Consider the following 25,778-nt stretch of genomic DNA (forward strand, 5'->3'; position numbering starts at 1 on the left):
AATCTGACCGTGAGCTAGGAGAACAGTAAATGAGGACTAATTAAAACTTCACAGGTTTCTAACAATAGGGCAAATTCTGGCTTTAGCAATATATGTTATTTCTTATTAGAGAAACATTTATTCATTTTGGAGGAGAAATTTGGTTCATGTCAGCTAGGTTAGTGGTATTAAATGAATATCTTATTTAAATCCTCTGATGCTGTGCATCTGTATCTCTGGCCCTTGCACTGTTGCTGAACAGCTGAGGGCTGCTAACTCTCATCAGCTTGGGCTGTTTATGGAGGAAAAATTCAGTTTTTATGGAGGGCTGCTCATCAACTGGTGCTTAAAGGCAAGGGAATCCCCATGGTGAGGGCAAATAGTGGTATTTATTTACTGTGAAGCTCAAGCACAGGCAGAGTGGTGGCAGGTCACCATCACAGGGATCTGCATTCTTGCGTTATCCTCAGGTTCTTGTTCTGTCTCTTGATTTTGTGTTGATTTAGGTAGTGCTAGGTAAGGACCCTCTCTCTTCTGATTTCTTCCCTCTTGCCCCTTGCTTACTTCCCTGTTTGTTCATCCTTCACAGACTCCTGTGTAAGACTGATTTCTCTTTATCCATGCAGAGTTTCTGACACATCCACCACAGCATGGACCTTTATTGCTCACTTGTCCTGCTTTTGACAGTCACATCACCTGCTCCTTTTTCCTGGTTTGGGGTCTCTTTCCTTCCTTTCCTTCCTCTCCTTCCTCTCCTTCCTTTCCTTCCTTCTTTCCTTTTCTTCTTTCTTTTTCTTTCTTTCTGTTTCCAAAGTGTCTGACTCGACTCTATGTTAGTATTGGGTTAGACTGCACAGAAGTCATACGTTGCACATTCTTTATTACAGTTATGGCTCTTTTTACCAATTCCTTGTGTGGCAACAATAAAGCCAGGTTATTCTGGAAATGTAGAAGTGTTAGATAGCATCTGGAAAGTGGAATCAATGCTTTCCTTGAAACTAGATTGTGTCACTGCTGTGAAAGAAGTTGAAAGAGATGAACCTGCATCAAGTGGAAGAAAGAACCAAATGATCTGTCACGTTTTCCTGAGGGATTCAAACTATTTCACATCATTGTTCCTGCACAGTTTGGCAGGAACTAATGTGTATAGATTTCCCACCCCACCACCACCCCCACCCCCAGCCCCCTTTTCACTTGCTTGGTCTTTACTGGCTGAGAAAGAAAGAAAATTAGGAACATTCACAATGTCCAGGTCTCCCAGACAGCAGCAAAATTTGCTGTTATGTCCCTACTCTTGCTATCAACAAATTTATTTTACACCCCTGGGGAAAAAAACCAGACAACAAGTTGCAGTGTACATCAGAAAATGAAGAACTTCTGTTAAAACACTTCATATGTCTTTTTTTACCAACAAAAAAGACCCAGTAAATATGTGTATTTATATATATATCCAGAAGTGTATTTATCCTCTAAGTGTACTCCAGACTTGAATAAATAGTGTGTAGTCTGTGATATTGCAGTCTGACATGTAAAATCTGAAGAAGGCTGTTTGTTTCCTTAGGACTGAAATTAAGCAAATACTGTTGTGCCTGCATAGAATTGAAGCACAGTTTGGATTATGTCTTCTTGGAAATACATACATCCCAGATTTAGAGCAGTAGCTAAATATTTGTTTAAATCTGTCACTCTACAGAAGAGTACTAAATATGTGTTTAAGGACATGCCTGTTAAAATATCACCCTAATCAAAGTGATTCGGCAAATACTGCTAAGTGGGGAGGGGCAGGGGGCGCATGGTGTTCGTTTCAACTTTCCTGTACTGTCTGACACAATACAGTTCCATTTATGTAATGCTGATCTCATCCTAGGAGTATTCACACTCTGTACAACTATACATTTTGAAGAATGATGCAGAAGAGGGTATAAGCTAAAAATAAATAATACTAGTTACTCTTTCTGCATATCAGCTTCTGTGATTTGGTTGTATATTACCATCAAATTATTCTGTGATTGGTGTTAGAAGACTATTGTATTAAAGAGAAAGTTTATTTTTAAACCATAAACATTCTTGACATCTCAGATTTCAACAGAAATATAGATTTCTTTTAGAATATTTTTTTAAAAAATTAACCATTACCCTAAGTTTTTTGTATATTTGATTTCAAGCAAATAATACGTGATTCATGTGCCTTCTTAGAAATCAGATCATTCACATCTTTTTCAGTGAAAAGATTGATACAAGTAGTTTGAATTTGACTGCAGAGTAATGGCCTGTATACCGTACTGATTGCACTGTGTTGTTTTTCCTCATGCTTCTCACACAGTTCAAAAAAACCCTGATTTCTACCAATTTAAAAAAAAATCATGTGGTAAGGTTTTCATGACTGCTTCAAGAAACCTTCACTATAAAAGTATTATTAAAAGTATTATACTTTCATGCATTTACGAGAAATGTAAGTCATTATGAAATTGAAGGGCCTAATAATATTTTAAAAGAAATGTGTGTGTTTTATTGAGACATGTGATTGTGTATATTTCCATGTAAGTTCTTTGCTACTAGAAATTTCTGTGTGCTTACTGCTTGTAGGGAGTGACACAGAGGATATGTCACTCCTGTCATGAGAAGATTAAGTAATGCACTCTCTGATGCAAAATGTAAGGACGAGAAAGAGATAACTCAGGCTTTTTTTTTTTTTGTCACCTCTTTGATATTGTAGACGATTTTAAGAGCTACCCTATCTTTCTGGGGACATTCTTTCTAGCTGAAGTGTGTGATTTACAGAACCAGTATTAGGATAGATAAATAAGGAGGAGCCTGATCACCTTTTAAAAAAAAAAAAAAAAAATTTTATTCAGGCAATCTTCTCTCTGAAACAACTTTCTTAAAATGACAAAGCCTTGGAAAAGTGTTTCTGTCTCAGCATCATCTGAGGATGAGCAATAGTTTTGGTTAAAACCTAGCACAGAAGACTAGCTTCTGCCCAAACAACCTTCATTTTCCTCAGTTAATGTGATTGCTAAAAAGAGATTAAATTCTGCCTGTCATAGCAAGAGGGGTTTGGGAAAGAAAACCAGGAACTCCATTTTAGTAAGCCACCTTGTGTTTCATCTGCAAGTGGGAGAAATAGTTGGGAATAATAGACAGAATAAGATTTAAAATTGAGTAGAGCAAAACTGATTGGAAGTGAAGAGCAAATTCTGTGGAGGTGATATACAAAAGGTTGCTGAAGGGATAAGACAAATATAAAGAGGATACAAGAGTATGAATAAGAAGTCTTAGATGAAACTAGCACTTCTGCTTTGCCCATGGCCATGTATAGCATCTATGAAATATTTTTAAATGTAAATGTCAATATCTCTATATTTCTATCTTTGCCTTATTTTTTCTAAATGACACAATGTTTTCTTCAGAAAAACTTTAAAGTACTAAAATCACTAAATTACAGTGTTTTTACACTTCTTAGCTATGCTGTCTCACAGACTTGTTTGGACTTTATTTGGTATAGACTGCTCAGTCTTGAGACACAGATCTTCTCACATACCTTTTTCTTCTAGTTAGCCCTCTTTTTCCACTCGTACTTGAAAATGTAACTAATGACATTGAACCTGATTCTGATATTACATATGCTTCTTTTACAACAATGATGACTTCTATAAAGTTACTGAGGATAACAGGGATCAGGGTTTGCCTTCTGATAGATATCACCATAATTAGTTTATATTATGTATCTCTGTTTGCATAAATGCCATGTTTGTTAGCTGAATTGTTCCAGTGGATTGAAATCTTCCTTTCACTTTTCACCCAGAAATTTGCTGTCACATTTTTTTTATAAAGCATGCAGGGAAAGTTGTTAAAAAGGGGCAAGTAGCAACATTTATTGAGTTGATTTATTTGATTAAATAAGTAATAAAATTTTCATACTTGGGAAAGTATAAAATAATATTTCTAATCATAAGATTTACAACATCTCTGATCCTGAACTATATTTTCATTGCCATTTTATTTCCATCATAAAAATTCTACTTTATCAAGCCCAGAACAAAGCAGGAAGGGCTCTTGAAGCATCTATTTTCTCCTTGTGTTTCTCTGGCTAGAATTAGTTTCATTTATTACTCATGGACCATCCACACTGTTTAATTTTATGTCTAAAATTTTGTCTAGAATGCTACAGCAGAGTCTGCTGAATTCTCAGAAGGTCAATTTAAATAATAACTACTTTGTTATAACTGCATTGATATTAGCTCTTTTAATAACCTGACAACTGTGCCCTGACATATGAGATAGAGTGTAGCTGTACATACTTAGATGGAAACAGTTGTACAACTTAGCAGGAAGGGGTAAATTGCACCAGCGACATTATTATATATGAGAAGAAAAAGAGGGCAATTAATTGCCCTAACACCTGACAAAAGGAGATGGAATATCTGCCCTCAGAGTCTGACCTCTGGTTCAGACATCGTTAGACAAGATGATGTCTGAATGCAGAAGGTTAAAAGTGAAGTTGCATTGCTTTACAGCAATCAGATGTATGAAATATTTAAGTGTTTTAGAAAGTAGGTATTTGAGGGTTTGAAATTAAAGCTAAAGATCATCACACACTGTTAAAAAACAGCTTGTCAGCAGTCCAAAGTATATGTAAATAACTGCATCCTTATATGCTGAGCAGCAGTATAATTCTGATCTCACAGAAGCCAGCTACTAGTCCTTGCCTTGTGCCTCCAGGCTCTTCAGAAAGCAGGCAGACTTGACACCAAGATCGGCAAATTGTGTTTGAAGTTTTGAAACTTCTGCAGTTGACCTGCTTATTTTCTTGCTTCACATTTGCTCCTTTGTATCTCTCAGATTGCCAGGGAATTTATCTGCAAATCTTCTGAAAAATTCCAGCTCCAGAACAAATTCTGTCCTTTTCTTCTAAGTAAACATATAAATATAAATCAGGTGTCACAGTATCTGTAGTGATATTTACTTACACAGGAATCAGGACTGGTGGCTTGAAGGAGAAATTAATTTCAGATCTGCTAATTGCTAATCTGCTAATTCAGCAGTAGTGGAAAACTGCTTAAAAGTTACGACAATCTCAAGGGCTATATCAACAGACAAAAGGGTAATCACATAAATTTAAAGTATGTTTGAGGTATATTAAGTTTAAACTAGTACATTAAACTTTATCCGAGAATTACATTGCCAGTAGAGCACCTACTAAGAAGTAAGGTGGTGGTTTTGACACCATTTGCAGTTCTCCAAAGATTTCAGGCCATAACCCAGCTGGAGTGCTTTCTCCAGATCAGGGCTACCAAAGGTGCACAATTACTGTCACAAAGACCTTGTCCCAAGAAAGAGCATCCAGTCTTATAGCAGTGAGATATTATGAGGATGCTTCTGTGTATCAAGAATCAAGATAGTGATCTAGGAGGGAACACTCAAAGTTTTTTGAGACTTTCAAGAACAAATTAATGGAACATTTCTTTATGTGAGGATGCTGATGTCATTATTTCCAGTCTTCAATTATCTCAGTAAACTGGTACCTACTTTCTATTTCTGTCATGTCCTCACTCACCAGTAACATCAGAGAAGACAGAAATACAAAGCTTCGAATCTCTGTATTTCATCTCAGCTTAAATCATCAACATGTAATAATACATTATAAACCATATTTCTCACTTGCCCTGTTTGCAGCTCCAAATGTATGCTGAAGAAACGTTACAGAAATGAAGTATTTATGAGAGCCTACTGGTTAGAGAATGGGTGACCAAAGTCAGTGATTAGGGAAGGAAACCTCCCCCTCTGAAGAAACTCCATCTTACCTCCCTAAGCCATATGACTTCTAGTTTTAAATGAACAGCAGCAGCATAATACCTGAAAGAATTAGGCTCTGGAAGGAGGCTTTGAGATAAGCAGAAGTTTGGCAGAGCACTGAGAATCACTGGATGTCATCCGCAGCAGTGGCTTTCTACAGGCCATCTCTAGTCACAGGGACTTATGCTTGTACATATGTAAATCATGGCCACAGTGTGTAGACCTCCAAGAAGCTTTGTGAGATTCTGTCAGTGAAATGGCTGAGGTGGCTTTTCTTGTCCTTCAGGAAGACCAGTCTGTAACACAGTGAAATCCTGATGTGCTCTTTTCTGAATAGAGAAACTATAAAACTTCCATTCTTAAAATAAAACATTTGCCGAAATTATTTACTGGATCTAAATCTAATTCAGGCTGATAAAAGAATATTTTTGTTTTGGACTGTGGCATGATGTATGAGAGGAGAGGTAGGGCAGTATTCTTCACAACACTTAAAACTAAAGCAAACAAAGCACAGCTAGAGGTTCAGTGGAGAACAGTAATTTATTATGAGGGAGTTAAATCAACTGACCTAATAGGTCTGCTCCATCTGTAATTTGTGTTTTGGTGATCTCCCTTCTTGTCAGACTGTGTTCCTTATTTCAGCACTTGAATTCTTACCAGTTTGCTCTCAAACAAAAAGAAAATATGAAGTAGCTCACTAGGCATGTAGTTCTGATGAGAATAATAATGTTTTTCAGAGAAAGTTACCCCCAACTGCTAGAATTTCTTATGTCCAAGTACTTTAACTAGTCTTGAAAGGTTCCAAAGAAAAGGACTGAAAGGCTTTCTGTATCTACACAAACATGACATTTTGTGATACAGTTTTAAATATATAATTTTCAGATATCAGATCTAAAAATGAGCTTTTTCCATTATCTTAATGATAATAAATTGCTAAAGCGATACCAAAAACAGTAAATCAAATTAGCAAATAATCTTTAGGAAAGCCACAAGTGATCTTTGGTGAAGTATTTATGAATGATTTTGACTGAGGAGAGCAATATTTCTTAAGTTTTGAAGAAATATATAGGCATTGTTCTGAAGAGCAAAGACAGTTTTTCAGAGTAAGCACCTGTCAAGAAAACTGTGGGGCTGTACTGATGTGACAGGCCTTAACAATAAAAGTAAGATTTTACTGCCTATTTTTTAGACAAAATAAAATATGCAACTGACACTGCGTGAACCACAGATTTCTCTTTATTTTATGCATAGATTTTTATTACCAGTGATGATACACATGATGGCAGGAATCCAATATGGTATTTGAAACCCTAAGCAAGTATGTGGGCAGACTCATTAAGTACAAGAATGTTTTTCATGGTTTTTCCTATTACTGTGTACATTCAGTATGGGAGTAATTTTAAGAAAAAAGGAAGGAGTTCCACAATACAAAATGGTATTGCTATATTGCTTTCCAAACTTGCCCTGTGCTTAAAACTTCTAATAAGCATTAAAAAGGTATTATTTTTTTATTCCATGCAGTTATATTTAATGTATAACAAAGCTTAACCTGTTGGAAGCTATTTCAGCCTGCTCTGTTTGCTGAACATATTAGCAGGATGTATTAGCAACTTACCATGTAAATCCCTGCATAAATGGTCACGTGTAAGTATGGAGACTGGTTAGAAGCAGCCTTTTTTCTAGATTGTGAACTTCATGAAAACTCTATGAATTACTTATGTGTTTATGTTTAGTGTGACCAACAGATCAATTTTTTTGTCTGGTATGTTTCTAGCTTTGAAGTTTACAATTTTTTTTTTTAATATATTTGGTGTATTTAAGTCAAGAGTCATTCAGGTTTCCTTTCTAAGTGGAAAAATCTTTCTCACTGACATTCTGATAGCAAAAATTAGCATGGATTTGTTCTAATGTTATCATAGCATGTGATGTGGTAAGTACAAGCCATGTGTTACATATAAAAGTGCAAGTTCATGTCATCAGGTCAAATTTTAAGGCCTCCCCATTTTGGATTTCACAGTGGAATAAAATAATAGGCACTGCAAGCCCTACTTAAATACAGTATGTACAAACAACAGGTGTGCTAGGTAATTGCTTTCTCATCAAGGTGCATATTTCACACTTTGTAACTCCCAAATGAAATACCAAAAGAATGCATAAAATTAAATGACTCAAAGATTTAGAAGGCTTCTTGTTGTGGTAAAGTAGGAATCTATTGAAATTCTAAAGCAGTATAGAAATATAAACATTATTATTACAGATGTATCATTTTCTTCTTATTGCATTAATCGAGCTAAATACGTAGTTCATTTTTGTTTTCTGAAGACATTGAAACTTAAAGATAACTATGCAAAAGTATGTGTATATGAAACAAATAAGAGCAGAAAAAGGATTAATTTCATCTGTTATTACACTCAAAACAGAAAACTTCATTTAAATTATATTTAATAACTGGCTTTATTACTATTATTTAAATATAGTGGCACTTTGCAGACATGAAGCAATACAGAATTATGGCTCTTACTTAAAATGAACTAAACATCTAAGGTGTTCAGATTATATCAGGTAATTGCTGATAATATGCTGGTAATTTTAAATTTCACATTATAGAATCATAGAATGGTTTGGGTTGGAAGGGACCTTTTAAAGATCATCTAGTTCCAGCCCCCTGCCGTGGGCAGGGACACCTTCCACTAGCCCAGGTTGCTCAAAGCCCCGTCCAACCTGGCCTTGAACCCTTCCAGGGAGGGGGCAGCCACAGCTTCTCTGGGAAACCTGTGCCAGTGTCTCACCACCCTCACAGTGAAGAATTTCCTCCTTAGATGTAACATGAATCTACCTTCTTTCAATTTAACACCGTTATCCCTCGTCCTATCACTACACTCCCTTATAGAGAGTTCTTCCCCCATCTTTCCTGTAGCCCCCTTTGAAGTACTGGAAGGCTGCTATAAGGTCTCCCTGGAGCCTTCTCTTCTCCAGGCTGAACACCCCCAACTCTCTCAGCTTGTCCTCACAGGGGAGGTGCTCCAGCCCCCTGAGCATCCTTGTGGCCTCCTCTGGACCCACTTGAGCAGGTCCATGTCCTTCTTCTGTTGGGGGCCCCAGAGCTGGACACAGCACTGCAGGTGGGGTCTCACGAGAGCAGAATAGAGGGGGAGAATCCCCTCCCTCGACCTGCTGGCCACACTTCTCTTGATGCAGCCCAGGACACGGTTGGCTTTCTGGGCTACAAGTGCACATTTCTGGCTTATAGTCAGTTTTCCATCCACTAATACCCCCAAGTCCTTCTCCGCAGGGCTGCTCTCAATCTACTCATCGCCCAGCCTGTATTTGTGCTTGGCATTGCCCTGACCCATGGGCAGGACCTTGCCCTTGGCCTTGTTGAACTCCATGAGGTTTGCACGGTCCCACCTCTCCAGCCTGTCCAGGTCCCTCTGGATGGCACATCCCTTCCTTCCAGCGTGTCAACTGCACCACACAGCTCGGTGTCATCAGCAAACTTGCTGAGGGTGCAATCGATCCCACTGTCCATGTCACCAACAAAGATGTTATACAGCGCCGGTCTCAACACCAACCCCTGAGGAACACCACTCGTCACTGCTCTCCACTCGGACATTGAGCCGTTGACCGCAACTCCTTGAGTGCAACCACCCAGCCAATTCCTTCTCCCCTGAGTGGTCCATCCATCAAATCCACGTCCCTTCAATTTAGAGACAAGGATGTCATGTGCAACAGTGTCACATGCTTTGCACAAGTCCAGGTACATGACATCAGTTGCTCTTTCCTTAACCACAAATGCTGTAACCCTGCCGTAGAAGGCCACCAGATTTGCCAGGCAGGATTTGACCTTAGTGAAGCCATGTTGACTGTCACCAATCACCTCCTTATTTCCACATGCCCTAGCATAGTTTCCAGGGGGATCCACTCCATGGTCTTGCTCGACACAGAGGTGAGACTGACTGGCCTGTAGTTCCCCAGGTCTTCTTTTTTTACCTTTTTAAAGATGGGGGTTACGTTTCCCCTTTTCCAGCTGACGGGAACTTCACTGGACTGCCACAACTTCTCAAATATGATGGATAGTTGCTTAGACACTTCATCTGTCAGTTCCCTCAGGACCTGCAGATGCATCTCCTCAGGTCCCATGGACTTGTGCAGCTTCAGGTTCCTTAGATGGTCTCGACCCTGATCTTCCCCTACAGAGGGTGGTTCTTCATTCTCCCAGTCCCTGCCTTTGCCTTTTGTGTCTTGGGCGCTGGGGCCGGAGCACTTGTTGGTGAAGACTGAGGCAAAAAAGTCATTGAGTACCTCAGCCTTCTCCATATCCCGGATAACCAGGTCTCCCATTTCCTTCCAGAGAGGGCCCACATTTTCCCTGGTATTCCTTTTTTCACTGATGTACCTATAGAAGCTTTTCTTGTTGCCCTTGATGTCCCTGGCCAGATTGAATTCTCTCAGGGCTTTGGCCTTCCTAACCTGATCCCTGGCTGCTCAGCCAGTTTCTCCATATTCCTCCCAGGCTATCTGTCCTTGCTTCCACCCTCTAGGCTCCCTTTTTGTGTTTGAGATTGTCCAGGAGCTTCTTGTTCATCCCTGCAGGCCTCCCGGTGTTCTTACCTGACTTTCTCTTTGTCAGGATGCATCACCCCTGCGCTTGGAAGAGGTGATCCTTGAGTATCACCCATGTTTCTTGGGCCCCTCCTCCAGGGATTCATCTCGTGCTACTCTGCTAAGTGGATCCCTGAAGAGGCCAAAGTCTGCTCTCCTGAAGTCCAGGGTAGCAAGCTTGTTGTGTGCCCTCCTCGCTGCCCTAAGGATCTTGAACTCCACCATTTCATGGTCACTGCAGCCCACGTTGCCATTGAGCTTCACATTCCCCACCAGCCCCTCCTTGTTAGTGAGAACAACCAACATTCCATCAAATGAATCAAAGTAACACTATGCTAAGTGGCTTTTGGCACATAAGATTACTCAATGGGTATTTTCTGTTGCCGTCTCTTATGAAAAAATTCATTTTCCTGTGATATACTTCATTTGTTTTGTATACTTTTATGCATACCGTGCATAGAAGAAAGGGGTGTTAATTAGAATAAAATGTTATTCATAATGAATCATAAAACATCTACTGAACCAACCCCATCTTTTAGTATTGAATTTTACTAATGCTGTCCTTTGTTTCCCAAATGGCCTATCTTCTTTAATGATGGTTTGGATACTGGTAAGATTCAAATTTTCATCCAAAGGCCGTGACACTATTGACTAAATCTCTGTTGACTTCGCTGAGAATGTGAAATACTGTATTGCAAGATAAAATCAGCACGTCGGTGCTCAGTGAAACTGAAGAGTCCATTAGTGCCTTAACTCTTAAATTACCATCTGGGTATCTCTCTTGATAAGGACAAGCTAAAAGGAAAAGTTACCTTTGTCATTAAATCTTTAACAGTGTGATATTGACAGACTTGAGTCTTTCTGTATTTTTAGCATTTTTAGATTGCTTTCATGCTCATTTCTTCCTCTGGATGTGAGCAAGCCATTTTTCATTAGTCACTAACTGATGTCTGGGTGCAGGGAGGAGCAGTGATGTGTCTGCGTCCTGTGTGCATTACAAGGGCATCTTCAACCTTATGAATTAAACTCCATCTTATGGCATTAGGAGTATGGAAACTAGACTGCCAAAGTAATGGCATCTTGAATTAATATCAGTGCTTTAAAAGTCTCAAATATGCACATACTTTTCAGTTCATCTTTCTGGTATACAGTTTCAGAGATGAACTACTTAATTGTGTAGTGTTTTGATCCTAAATTTTTATATTCAGTCTTATTTTAAAAGCAGAACTGCTACATCTATTTATTTATTTTTTTAGGTTTCCTATTACTATTAACTCCGGTTTCTTCTCTAAAGAAACCTTATGTACTTTTCCTTACAGTTGATACAGGCACAGGTCTAGGCACAATTATTATGGATTTTTGATACTGCAAATGTGAACATGAATCAGAGATTAGCGCTGTATTTTAGAGCCTCACTTAAATTTATTCCACTAAATGGTCCTTAGGAGATCTTGACAATAATTAGAAATATGGGTACTCAGCTCTGTTACCAGTCTTCACCAGTTCATAGGGGAATAACAAATGGAATTAACCTTTAATTTAGGTCTTTAGGTTCTTCATGCACATGGGACCAGACTTTCAGGTGTTCGGGCATTGTGCTGAGCACTTCTAATAATCTGGCTACTTGGTGCCAAACAGGGAGCTGACCCCTCTTGAAATTCCTGTATAATACCTCCTAAGCAGTGCTTTTATCTACAGTGAAAAAACAATCAATTCGCAAGGGCACAGATTCCTAATCAAATGTTGGCACCACTTCTCCTGAGCACAGACAGCTGCTGAAAGGGTTTGCAGCTATCAGCCATCTATGCTAGAGCTAAAGCTCACAGCTGCTTCGAGCCTGGGGTCAGGCTGCCCCTGGTACTGGTTGCAGGGCGGGAGAGGGGACTCTCTTCAGTGCCATCGTATGCCAGGTCCTAGCACTCCCAAGGTTGGTCCAGGTCCTAAATAGTACTTAGAGGGCACTGTACCTTCCCTGGCAAGAGCACAGTTTGGCCCAGGAGCAATGACTGACAGTTCTCATTTTCCATTTCCTGGTATTCCTCCTGACTACAGCAATAGGAGCGAGGTGCAGATGAACGTGGGCACTGCAGGTCTGTATCCTCTATCGTCCAGTATGGTGCACCCTCCTTGTTGGTACCAGCACTGGCTCTCCCACCTCACCTGTGTTTCAGCCGTACTAAAATTTCTTGACTTGCATGGTCAGGCTGATTTGCGAGATCCTTGCACGTTTTCTCACTGCTCTGGAGCAGGTCAGTGGAATTACAGAGGTCTGAAGCCAGGATTTGAGATCCTTATTCAGATCATCAGGTCTACAGAACTGTACTCTGTCCTGCACACAAGCCCTATGATTTTTGTCTATCAGGATAAATGTTGCAAAACTTGAACTGCATTTGGAGATCTTGTGGTCAGATTTGAGTCTTTCAGGAATGAAATACACATGCACACTGTGACCTTCTAGAAGCTTTAATTCTGAAAAGCAGCAAAAGTTTGGGAAGTCTATGGGACAACTCCTGACCTGGCAGAAATTCTTTTAATTTCAATACAAGAAGTGGAGCCAGTAATTCTTAATAGCTGGGAATCTGCCCACTTACTCTTTCTAAACTATAGCTCAAGTAAGTGCTTTGAGGAAAAAGGATAAAGTACCTTGTATCCAGGTATTCAAGAAAACCTTCTTAAAAACTCTCTCCTTATTTGAAATTATTCTGTCAGAGCCAAAAACAATGCATTAGAGTTAGAGAGAAAATATGTATGTAAAAGCCTTAAACTAATGATAAAAGTATGTCTTAAAATCCTCCTACTTTTAATCTGCTTTCAGTCCATCTGACATTTCAACAGTATTACACCAAAAAAAAAAAAAAAAAGAAAGAAGAAGGTGGAGGGATGGAGGAAACTTTTAAATGCATAATACTGAGGCAAGGAAAATATGGCTTGTTCAACATTAACCTTGACAAATTCGTGCTCTTGTCATTTAAATGAATGAACCTTTCCAGTGTCTAGCTTGCTGGACCTTGGGAAACAGCAGTGAGGAAGGATTGTAAAAATGATGCTCATCTCTCAAAATTATTTTTCTGAGTAAATGAATGATTTCAACAAAATCCAAATAAGGATGAATCTGCTCACTTGAATCACCTGTTCACAGCCAATGAACTTCCATGTGAAACAGTGCTTACACTCCTCGGTTGCCATGTATTGATCTAAAACATCTTCCCTGAGCCTTCTCTCTCCTTTTCCTCCTACAGGCAAAAGGTTAGAGTTAGATAATAGTATTAATTTTCCAGACATCTGCACATGTTTTAATAGCCTTTAGAAGGTTTGAAATGGTTTCTGTTTGACCACCACAGGGCTAAAATGCCATTAAGACTTAGATTGTAGCAATACATAACAATCATAGCCCCGTAGTTCAACCTGGCAATAAAAAAGCTAATTTATTTTATCGGAGATTTAAATTAATGTGATGAACTCCTCTCTCAACAGGAGCTGTAACACCACTCTTACAAAAATACCATGGCCCTGCATATGTTCAAAACAAGATAAAATACTTGCAACAAAGCTTGTGTATGTATTTGTTGTTCTGTGTGCTTTTTGAGTGTTTGCATGTGTGTTTGTGTGTTCACATAATGCTACTTAATATTCCTGAGACCATTTTGTTTTGTCTGTCATATCTTCATTCTTAGCCTTATTTTTTCTATCATCTGACTTGTACACTTAGCAGAAAGAAAGTGATTAATAAATCCAGGGCAGTCTCCAGTATTAGCCTTTTTTTTTACCACCATGAGAACTGGAATTTTCTTGTGGGCAAAAATTATTACTGGTTAGGTAAATTGAGTTTAAAATAGCTTTTAAAATAGACATATGCAGTTATAAGAATATTTTTGAAAAGCTGTGAAAGAAATATTCAGAGTTCAGGCAGTTTTCATTTCCAACTATGTGCTAGAGGAAAGCTTCAGCTTATCCCATTATAAAGTGATAAAGCAGCATTTGATGGCAGCAGCTTCAGTGATAAAATGATCATGGCAGCACTGAGAACGAATCTAATAAGGGAATTGATCTGTAGATTCCAATTCTGTAAGAGCCAACATCGATCAACATAAATGTCAATAACAAGATGGTACTGAGGTCTGCCTAATTCCTTTAGATGATTTTGGGGCATAGTCAGAAAGTGAATGTGAAAATGAATTTTAAACTGTAGGAATCACAAAGAGAAAGTCCAAAATTATGTTATGCTACCAGGAGTATCACTGACTGTCATAGTATCAGCAATTTAGCAGCGTGTTGAAATTAGTGAGTAGCATTTAGTCAGATAATGATTGATAATGCAATGCCTATTGGAGACTGAAACACCAGTACTTTTCATCTGTGTTTTCCTGTTAAAGCATTTCTTAAATACAGTGAAATAATAAAAAACAGCCCACCTTTTTACTGCTAAAGCATAGATAGCATGTGTAGGGCATGCCGTAAAAGATTAATGGTATAGTTCTTCCTTGTCACAGTTCAGTATAAAGTTGCTTCCTAGACTGATTCTGACCATGTTGAAATGTTAAGAGAAAAATGGTTTCGTTTATGAGAAATGTAACAAGAGAAGGTGTCAGGATGTGCAGGAGTCTGCCGTTCACTCTTTGATGTTCTCATAATTCACAGCACCTACATGATATTTAGCAAAGTGAAACTAACTTATTAATTAATATTAGATCAATAGGAAGGTATTTACAAAAAACATTTACTGTTTTGTACCAAATAAATAACAAACTAAATACAAATATGTACTTAATAAGAGGCTTTTCTAGAATACTATTTTCACAAAACTGCTGTTTTACCATTCTCCAAGGAGTTTTCCATGAGGAAGCTCACTGAAAACATTTATTTCATTAATTATTTACATTCTGACTAGCTGATTAGCGGGTCATTGATGTACACTGTTGACTTTACAGTAATTATAAACCACAGGGAACTTTATACATGCGTTTTCCTAAGAAATTAAACTAGCTCATTTTATTATTACTATAATATTTACAGACTCCTACCGTAGTGCTATTAAAATGAGACTACTTTGGAGTCTCAGAGCTTGAAAACACTGATAGAGTTATAAAATGAAAACTAGGATCAGAGAGGATTACTTTGTGTCTTTCACTGTAACTTTTACTTAAAGCAGTTTATAAAAATTAATAAAACTAAGGGATTTGGAACAGGAGTAATTTTAGGCTTGCATTAATGTTGTCAACTCTCTGAAGAATACAGAGAGATTATGTTATTTATGTTTATGCATCAAATGTCTGCTTAATACCTCCCAATTTATACCCTAAGATATAAGTTTCCAACCTTCTGAGCTACTTTGGAATCTAATTCACTGGTTTTTGCCATCTCTGGATGGCTCGATAATAACAGAGAGCAGCAAGCCTGGAAAATCTGAAGCAGATGCAAATGAAACCTTTGTTTTATATTTTTGTGCTGGATTTGCCTTGTTAGCCGGATTTTCTGATGTAGTTTTAGCACCCTAATCTTCCATACAAATGTTTGTAATATCATACGCTTGTACTCTGTCTTGGATGTTGTCAGTTAAGTCTCAGTAAACTCGCCTGGAGGATTTGCCAGCAAAACTGACAAACCACTATTAATACTGAGTTTGAATTTAAAGTCTAGCATATTCTGTATCATCAGGCTTTTAGGGTTTTTAGCAAAGTCAGCCTAGTAGGAGGGAAGAACAACAGAAACAAATGGAAAATATCAAATTAGAACTTTCATGGAAGTGTTTTTATTAGATTAATGGAAAACTCAAATCCACTTGACTTGAAATTTCTGGAATAGCTGAAAACTTACTTTTTTGTGCTAAGAACTGTTTTAGCTTACTGAAATGTATTTTACAGTTAATCCTTTAATATTTATGTTATGTATAACTCTTCCTCCTGTTACCACTGAGCAATACTGCATGTTTCTGTTTCCTGTATTTTACACAGCTGTAGGTAAGACCAATAAATAACAGTCTCCAATTGCTTGCACGTACCACTGTAAGAGTTATCCTGGGGTTCACTTACTGTGTATTAATGCCCTCCTCCCTCCAAAAGTAAATACAACCAGCTATAGTGGTAAGCCTCCTGCGATACAGCTGTTGAAAACCCTAGCAGCAATGTATTTAGCCCCAATCCTGTACATGGTTAAGCATTGCCCAACAGTAGGAGAAAGGTCAACTTGACACATTGACTGCATATCACGTGTTCTCCTAGATGTCTCCTGTCACTAACTCCTGTTACCCATATTACATAGCTTTATTCACTTTCTTTAGGGGATGTTCTGCAGCAGAAGAATAGGGGCAGAAGAAAGCTGTGGTGGTGAACCTCTGTTTGTTCCTATGCTTTGCTGATAATTTGCCATTTTCTTTTCCCTGGCTTCTTGATGCAAAATTTTGGTCCTTAAGGAAATGCACAGGTACCAATTGCTTGGTCATGGTTGCTATATGTACAAGTGAAAACATAAGTCTAAATATTCATTGCAAAATAATCTCACATAGTCAAACATGTAAACATGTAGCAAGTTTTATAAACAAAAGATTTAAATCCAGAAGAATTATTGAGCTGTCATGTTACTACCAGGGAATATGAGCATGGACTCAGAACACTACCCTAATGCTGAGAGCATAGAAAGTTAGTACTGAACCTAGTGTTTCTTCCTTTGAAAATACCGAACTTCTTCCCTGCCTCCCCCCAGGAATAACAGTTGTTTTCTTATTTCCTCATCCTTTAAATCTTGGTCTCTTTTTAACACACTTGTGAAAATCTCGAGAGACATACACCTACATGGATGTTCCTATGTAGCTTATAAGATAAAAACATGTTTTATTCCTGGAACTGAGACCAAAAAAATCACATTATTAACTGTTGACTTCTGGGCAGAAATACAAAAATATGATTTTGCATAGGGGACATTATTTCATGTAAAGGCACTGTTGAAAAGTGGTAAAAAGGACAGGAATGCTTCTTAAAGACACACTGTATTCTGCAGCTGAACTACCATAATGCTGGTGTTCATGTTAGTCTAAAATATTTATAAGAAATAGCCACAGTCAGAACTAACTTCGCACTGTCTGGATAAATGATGATTGCAAAGCAAATTATTAGAGAATTAGAAGGAAAAAAGCACAGCTATTTCCACAGTGAAATGTCCCTGAAATTACCCTAAAGGATAGGTATAAAAAGGAATCTGGGATGCCATATACCACGCACAAGAACTCTACTGGGAAGCTGCATTTCTTCACATGCAGTAAGCAGCTGAAAGAATGAAGGCAAGTTCCTAACCAAGCTGGTTAACTAGTGCAAAGTGCTTGGTATGACAATTGGTATTGCCATTATAAACTGTGAAAATGGAAAGAATAATTTTCTTTCACTACAAAGTTAAACAGTGGTGGCCATGAAATTCTGTTTATACTAAGTGAATAGTAGGAAAGTAGGACATAATTCTGAATTTTCTATTAAATATATAACTTCCAAGAGCTGAAAAAATTATTATAATTTTATTTTCATGGCATCAATTATATATAATAAAACATCAGGCATTGCTGTATGTGCACAGTCGACAGTTGCAAGTACATTTCCTATGTTAGTGATTATTAGAATTAAATAAAATGGAGGCATCTTTTTGCAGCTTTCACTTTTGCTTCATATTCGGCTGTTTTCTGTTGACAACCACTTGTTATGCTCTCTTTAGAAAGCAGAATTGCCATATGTCAAAAGCATATGTATTACAAACTCTGATTTGTCTAAAGGCAAAATCTGTTTCTACTTTCAGAGGCTTTATTATTTTTTCCTTAACTATACGTAATTTTCTCCTTTATTTCAGAGTATTTAGTGTATGTGAAGTTCACACTTCATACTTTGAGTAGTGCGTGTTCTTAATCTAGGTAACTTCTGATGGAATGAGTGAAGGATGTTCTCTCATCTCCAGCTGAAGATCCCCTCTGCAATGTATCTAAGGACTAAAAAAATCAAGATTTAGTTTCATTAAAGATTATATTTCTGCATAAGCTAATACTGCATAAATGGCATAACTAATCGTATGTTTTTCTTTCTTTGGTCTGCTATCTTTTATGGTGCAATGGAAATATAGTATAGAGTATGATTTCTGCAAGACCTTTGAAACTAAAGCTCATCCTGGATGTGATTAATTCATAGCTGCACTCTGCTTCTGATGGATATGACAGTTAAAGATGAACAAGGGATCAGGAAAGTGAGACAGGTCAGATGATTGTGAAAAAAAGTCAGCTAGAAAGAGCTCTTGTCTTTCATGACCCTCCATCACACCTATAAAGAGATCACCATATCAGCAGTCTTCTTGTGTTGCACATTTTTTTGCATGTTTTTGGTGGAGTTACTAAGACTTAACTCATTTAGTACAATGGGTAGAATTGGAGCGGTGGTGTTGCTGACTGTGGACTTGAGGGGAATCTTCTTCGTGCAAAGAATTATTAAAAATGAGCAGTGTGAGGGCTGCAGAAAAGGTATTCCCTGCCAGTCCAATTACAATGGTCAGGTTATATAGGAGAGCAGTTCAGAGTATGCCTGTTCAGGTTTGTGATGCCCCAGATAGATAACAGCAAAGATGGGAGAAGGCCACAGGCACCAAACAAACATTTACAGCTCTGGCATGGAGCACCAGGGTGAAAATGTCTCCTTAGAACCTAGAGAGAGAATTTCTTTCTTGTGAATGATGGACTTTGGCTCATGTGAGAAAAGCAAAGCCAATTGATTTAATAGCAATTAACTTATCCAGTATTGGAGAGCCGTGTACAGTTTGGCATAATTCATTGAAAATTGTTCTGGCAATGCTGCAGGCCATTAGATGTTTCAAAAAGGAGATGGAAACTGATAGATATTCTGCACAGATACAGTCAAGAGGCACAATAGTTAGGGGAGTCTCTCTGTAATAGTGCCTCAGGCCAGCACGTAGTAGCCGCCTTTTATCTTCCTAGAAAGCCTTAATAAGGATGCTGCTGGGGGGAGGGGGAACTGGCCTACTGTTTGATGGATTGGTTATCTGCCTGCCAGATAATTGTATTTCCTATTGCACTTGATATAATAGGTTTCCACCTAAATTATCAATTACTTTGTTTTTCTTTTTTATGTGGGTTACGGGAGTTAATCTTGACATTGAGCCACAAAGGGCACAGCCTTTTCTGCATCAGTCTTCACAGGTGAAGGTGGAACTTCCCTGCTACTGGTCACAGGCAGCCACAGAAAGGCCCTTTCTGCTCTGCCCTGGCCTATGTACGTCTCAGCACCTGCTTTCTGTAGAGACATGGGTCCAGTCTAGCTGAGACGCTATGGCCTTTTCAGTCCGCACCTGCCCCGGCAGTACTCAGTACAGGGTAATTTCCAAGCAAGTTGGCCCAGCCAATGTTGTATTCACTTCCATAAGGGTTTTCTGTTCTGCACTCTTTCTGCACTCCTGATGGTTTCCTGTGCTCAAAGGGGCCCAGACATTCCCCACCATGTACAAATATTGCCGAGTTTCCCCCTATCATTATATAGGGCACCAACAAATGGGGCATGTGACATGGATTTATAGTTGTAACTCCTCAGATTCATATTAAAGTATTCTTTTAAACCGATGTGATCTTCTCTGTGGAAGTCATTCTGTGCTGTGGTCTACCTTTTGTTGCATTGCATGACATGGCTGTCATCTGAAAATAACCATAAAGGAGCAAGTACATTTTGTGTATCTGAGAAGAAATTAGAATCAAAATACATAGTTAGCATAGTCATCATAGAATAGAATCATAGAGTGGTTTGGGTTGGAAGGGACCTTTATCATCTAGTTCCAACCCCCTGCCATGGGCAGGGACACCTGCCACTAGACCAGGTTGCTCAAAGCCCCGTCCAACCTGGCCTTGAACCCTTCCAGGGAGGGGGCAGCCACAGCTTCTCTGGGCAACCTGTGCTAGTGTCTCACTACCCTCACAGTGAAGAATTTATTCCTTAGGTCTAATATGAATCTACTCTCTTTCAGTTTAAAATCATTACCCCTTGTCCTATCCCTACACCCCCTGATAAAGAGTCCCTCCCCATCTTTCCTGTAGCCCCCTTAAGTACTGGAAGGCCGCTCTAAGGTTTCCCTGGAGCCTTCTCTTCTCCAGGCTGAACACCCCCAACTCTCTCAGCCTGTCCTCACAGGGGAGGTGCTCCAGCCCCCTGAGCATCTTCGTGGCCTCCTCTGAACCCTCTTGAGCAGGTCTGTGTCCTTCTTCTGTTGGGGGCCCCAAAGCTAGACACAGCACTGCAGGTGGGGTCTCACAAGAGTGGAGTAGAGGGGGAGAATCACCTCCCTCAACCTGCTATATGCACTCAATCCCACTGTCCATGTCGCTGACAAAGATGTTAAACAGCACCGGTCCCAACACCGATCCCTGAGGAATGCCACTGATCACTGCTCTCCACTCGGACATTGAGCCGTTGACCACAATTCTTTGAGTGCGACCACCCAGCCAATTCCTTATATACCGAGTGGTCCATCTGTCAAATCCATGTCTCTTCACTTTAGAGATAAGTATGTCATGTGCAACAGTGTCACATGCTTTGCACGAGTCCAGGCAGATAACATCAGTTGCTCTTTCCTTACCCACAAATGCTGTAACCCTGCTGTAGAAGGCCACCAGATTTGCCAGGCAGGATTTGCTCTTAGTGAAGCCATGTTGGCTGTCACCAATCTCTTCCTTCTTTCCATGTGCCCTAGCATAGTTTCCAGGAGGATCTGCTCCATGATTTTGCTGGGCACAGAGGTAAGACTGACTGGCCTGTAGTTCCCCGGGTCTTCTTTGTTTCCCCTTTTCCATCCAGTGGGAACTTCACCGGACTGCCACGACTTCTCAAATATGATAGATAGTGGCTTAGACACTTCATCAGTTCCCTCTGGACTCGCGGATGCATCTCCTCAGGTCCCATGGACTTCTGCACCTTCAGCTTCCTTAGATGTCCTCAAACCTGATCTTCCTCTACAGTGGGTGGTTCTTCATTCTCCCAGTCCCTGCCTTTGCCTTTTGTGTCTTGGGCACTGGGGCCGGAGCACTTGTTGGTGAAGACTGAGGCAAAAAAGTCATTGAGTACCTCAGCCTTCTCCATATCCCGGATAACCAGGTCTCCCATTTCCTTCCGGAGAGGGCCCACATTTTCCCCAGTCTTCCTTTTTTCACCAATGCACCTGGTGAAATCTGTTACTTGATTTTAAGTGGATCATTAATGAGGTTTTTTAACAATAGTAGAGTTTTTCCCATTTTTTAATTAGAAAATGGAGAAGGAAAAAGAAAAAAATAAATGAAAGGAAAACAATTTTCTTATCGTTTTTCTTTTGTAATTGGATGACTTGCTTCAGTGCTGTGTGGCTATATTTAATTAATGATTTCAAACTTTGTTATGCTGTTTGTTAATGCTAGTCATTGTGCTGACGATGTGTCTGATAGTTTATTTGCATATGTGTGGGGGGAAATACTCCCAATATGATGATCTCGTTTGATACAGAAATATAATCACATTATACATCTTGAGAACACACTTCCCTTCTTTGTTAATCATTTGTCTGTTGATTCACCTTTGTTATTATAGTTCTATAAGGTTCAACACTGCCAAAGGTGATTCAAACACAGCATGACCCATGTGCAGCCCAGCCCTTCTGGTCACTGAGCCAGTGTGGAGGGAGCCCCATAACTCTAAGCCATTCACAGCGTGCTCTGCTGGACTACATCTTATCACTGGCAAAAAATTGTTTATTTTCTGCCTGTTCCAATTGGGCTGATCTCTGGTCTTGTGTCTGATATGGATAATAAGAGCAGCACACTAAATTCTGTTAAATGACATTATAGGGGTACATTTAGTTTCCCTTATTGAGATGCATATATGTTCCCATTATGTAATGAAGTATTTAAAAGATCTTGTTGGAAGAATGGAAGACAGTTTTACAACTGTAGAACTCCTGTAGTACTATTTCTCGGATACTTTTTGCTGTGAAAATAAATGTTCAGGTATAAATGTTCATCCATCTCAGATATCCCAAGTCATCATCTCTAATGCACAGATCTAGCTATAGCAACTTCCACTGAAATATCTCTGGAACAAAAATTAGGTGACTGGTTTCACTGAAGAAAGTAATTAATTCCTCTGTAAAGAGCAAGTACACTACTATAACATCAGTCACTCCTGGTTCTGAAAACAGTGGAATTCTCTGGTGGTTCAACAGTGCAGTTGGAATTATTGTCAAGAATAACACATGTACGGTCAGTAAGTCTGTGAGTTTGGGAAGGCATTTTACCTGGAGCTTAAATCTTGAACAAACACCTGACAGTAACTCTAGTAATAACACTTTAAAAGGTGCATGCTGAATAACTAGGTGATAGGCATCACTGATGTTAAAAAACACATAGCCTGGATGTACTTTATAATGTAAAGTATCTTGGATACTGAGTGCTTGTAGCATTTTAATCTGTTCAACAATATATTGGACAAAATATGTTTATACCAATATTGATCATTGAAAATATTTTCCATAATCTGTCTGCAACAGATAGTAACCTGGATAAGTTTGTAACTCTTCAGAAATTACTCCCAAATTTATAATTAGTAGTTTTTTAAAAAAATTGCTAGATTGTCTGGAATAGATGCCTGAAGCACAGGATGCAGATTAACAGAGGCTGTAGGAATGGCCACCTGCTTTGTTCTCTAGCAGATTAATTTCTGAAGTGGTGTGATGGTTTAGCCCCTGCCGGGGTCTGAGACCACGCGGCCACTGCCCCTCCCCCACAAAGGGAGTAAAAATACAAAGCCCCAAGACTGAAATAAGGAAAGGATTAATACAACAGTGCAATAGCAACACAACAAACCACAACAATAACAATAACAGTAATAGTGACAGCAATGAACATAGCAAAATAGCTACCAAATACAGCAGTGGGAAGCACGATGTACAAAACCACGAGTGCACCGCGCTCCCGCACCAGGAAAATGTGACTTGCCAGGATGTGACGTCCACATGGTATCTGAATAACCCGGCTAGAGCTCCCCCCCACTGCTGGGGAAACTTAACCCTATCCTGGTTAAACCAGGACAAGTGGGTACCAAGAGAGCAGGCTGGGGAGTAGCTGGACATAAGATACTGTGTGGCTGATGTTTCAGGGCCCTGCAAAGAACTGTCTTGCCATTACTGCACAGTGTGGAAGGGCTTTTGTGGCTACAGATTCTTTTTCCTTCTTTGACCGGGCTTTTTGGATGGACAGGGTGATGGGCCACTCATGCAGCCAGGTCAAGTCTCCATGGTTTGCATCCTTCACAGGGTCCCCCTGGCAAAGGGCGCTGGCAGCGTCTGCACTATTTGTTCCTTTAAGCTGAGCACCCCGTTCTGAGGAGGGGACAGATGTGGTCTCTCAGGTTGCAAGCCTGGAGAATTAATGGGAAAATAAAAAGAGCCTGATCCAAAGTCCTTCTGTTTTGTTTTGGGTTTTTTTTTAAGTCCTTTTTCATTGATTTCAATGGACTGTGAGTCAGATCCATACTGCCTGTTACATGATATGTTGGTCCAATGACTGACAAGACTGCAGATATTTTTTCTTTTGAAGTCATCGGCCAAGACATTCACATAAATCATGGATTTTATTGAAACTGCAATTAAAACAAATCAGGCTTAATGCACACTGAAAGCCTTAGTAATTAGTATACAGGTGAACATGGAGGAAAAAACACAAGCTTAGCCATCCTTCCATGCAAAACTGAAAAAAGAACTGTATATATAATCGAACAGCATGTGAATATTAATGCACAAATTCCTCTGAGTCCCTAGTTCCCTGATGCAATTATTTTCTATTCACATTAATTGTTCCTAACAGATGACATTAATGACTTTGAGTTAAAATGTGTGCAAAGGAGGCCTTCAGCAGATCAATGCTGTTGAAAAATAGGGTCACTTTTGCAATCATTCACTCAAAGTGTAACAGCTCGTAAATAAAACAACATTAACATGTTGATTGATTTATAAATGTTAATTTTGTAGTTCATTTTTATGCTTTTTTCCTGAAACCTGTCAAACTCTGTGGATAATGGTGAGGCTTGTGTTCATTTGTCATTGTTGCTTGTGAAGTAATGATAAGTTGCAAAACAGTGACTAGAAGAAAAAGTAGAGTTTGTTTTGGATGAAGAATGATCTGTTCTGCAGACAGGAAGTCCTGGACAAAGTAAGCACAAAGAGCAACATTTCAAATTAGAACAAATCCTCTTGTACCTCGGGGTCTTCATTTCCCTTGAAATTTAACAACAGAGTTTGGAATTTTAAAAATGCTGATCTGCTTCATATTTGACAAATGCTTATGCTTTGCTCATTCCCTTCTGCCCCCCCAGAAACTCCATTCACGCATCTTAGACCTCTCACCTGGAGATTTACTTTCAGAAGTAGAACGAAACAGAAGCCCGATGCAGTCTCGAACTGCTGATGTTCAGATTCACGTGAGTTTTTGTGCCGTCCTTGTACCCCTCATTTGGAACCCTCCTTTTCGCCTCTGAAGTCTGATGTCAGGGATGAGCCATAAAGCTGATCTCTGAATTGAAACACTGTTGAGGCAGATAACAATACTTCTTCTTCCTTCTGTTCTCTGAAATTCAATATTGTGTCCTCAGTTGATATAGTAAGCAGATAGTGTCACTCTGTGCCAAAAAGCGTAAATCTTAGCAATGTCCCCAGTATACCTTTTTGGGTATTGATTACATCTCAGGGTCTCTGAGAAATGGTCAAGGAGCTTTTTATTAAAGCCCATACACAGTATTATTCATCCTACTTTTATGATATATTATGTATGAACTTTTAAAAATTCATGGGCTCTGCAATTTTTTTTTAGATGGCGTTAGCTTTGTGCTTATTTGGCAAAATGTTAGCCAGTGTGGCTTTCATGTTTCATTGTCAAAGAGAAAAGTAGCTTAAAAAACAAAAGTCACATAAAGATAGAGGGAAACAAAGAGGGCAAGAACAGAACATTGAACCTGTGTGTGGCTTTGATCTTGAAGTATAGTAGTGTCAACAAAAATGTAATCTCCTTTGTAATACGTACTTTAATGAAAAGGCATTGTTTCAAAGGCTCACAAAAATGCTAACGACCCTTTGCATTATATGTAATTAAGCCTTCAGGTTAGGGTTTTCTAATATAGAGTTTTATGTCTTTAATAGTGTGATTCTTTCAACTTTTTGTGATTTCTAGCAAAAATTATGTATTTCAATTGTAATACTACATTCGGGCCTTTTTACTCTAATTTCATTAAAAGTAATAACTTAAGAGTCATGATTGCAAAAAACTAAAACTTTGCCATGTCAGTTAATAGACCCATATGCCAGTTAAATATATTTAATTAATGCATCATAAACATACTATTCAAAGTACTTTCTCAGAT

General features: G+C 39.0%; 1 protein-coding gene across 5 annotated transcripts in view; it reads left to right on the top strand.

Annotated features, from left to right (window-relative positions):
- The window catches only part of NCKAP5 (NCK associated protein 5), a 431,510-nt gene that overhangs the window by 339,475 nt on the left and 66,257 nt on the right, over positions 1 to 25,778 (top strand). For all 5 annotated transcript variants that reach the window (XM_074828613.1, XM_074828612.1, XM_074828616.1 and 2 more), the window contains one exon: positions 24,738 to 24,842. In XM_074828613.1, coding sequence (XP_074684714.1) covers positions 24,738 to 24,842 — 105 coding nt within the window. The remainder of the gene's footprint in view (positions 1 to 24,737; positions 24,843 to 25,778) is intronic.

This window comes from Strix aluco, chromosome 6, assembly GCF_031877795.1.
Source record: "Strix aluco isolate bStrAlu1 chromosome 6, bStrAlu1.hap1, whole genome shotgun sequence".
Lineage (NCBI taxonomy): Eukaryota > Metazoa > Chordata > Aves > Strigiformes > Strigidae > Strix > Strix aluco.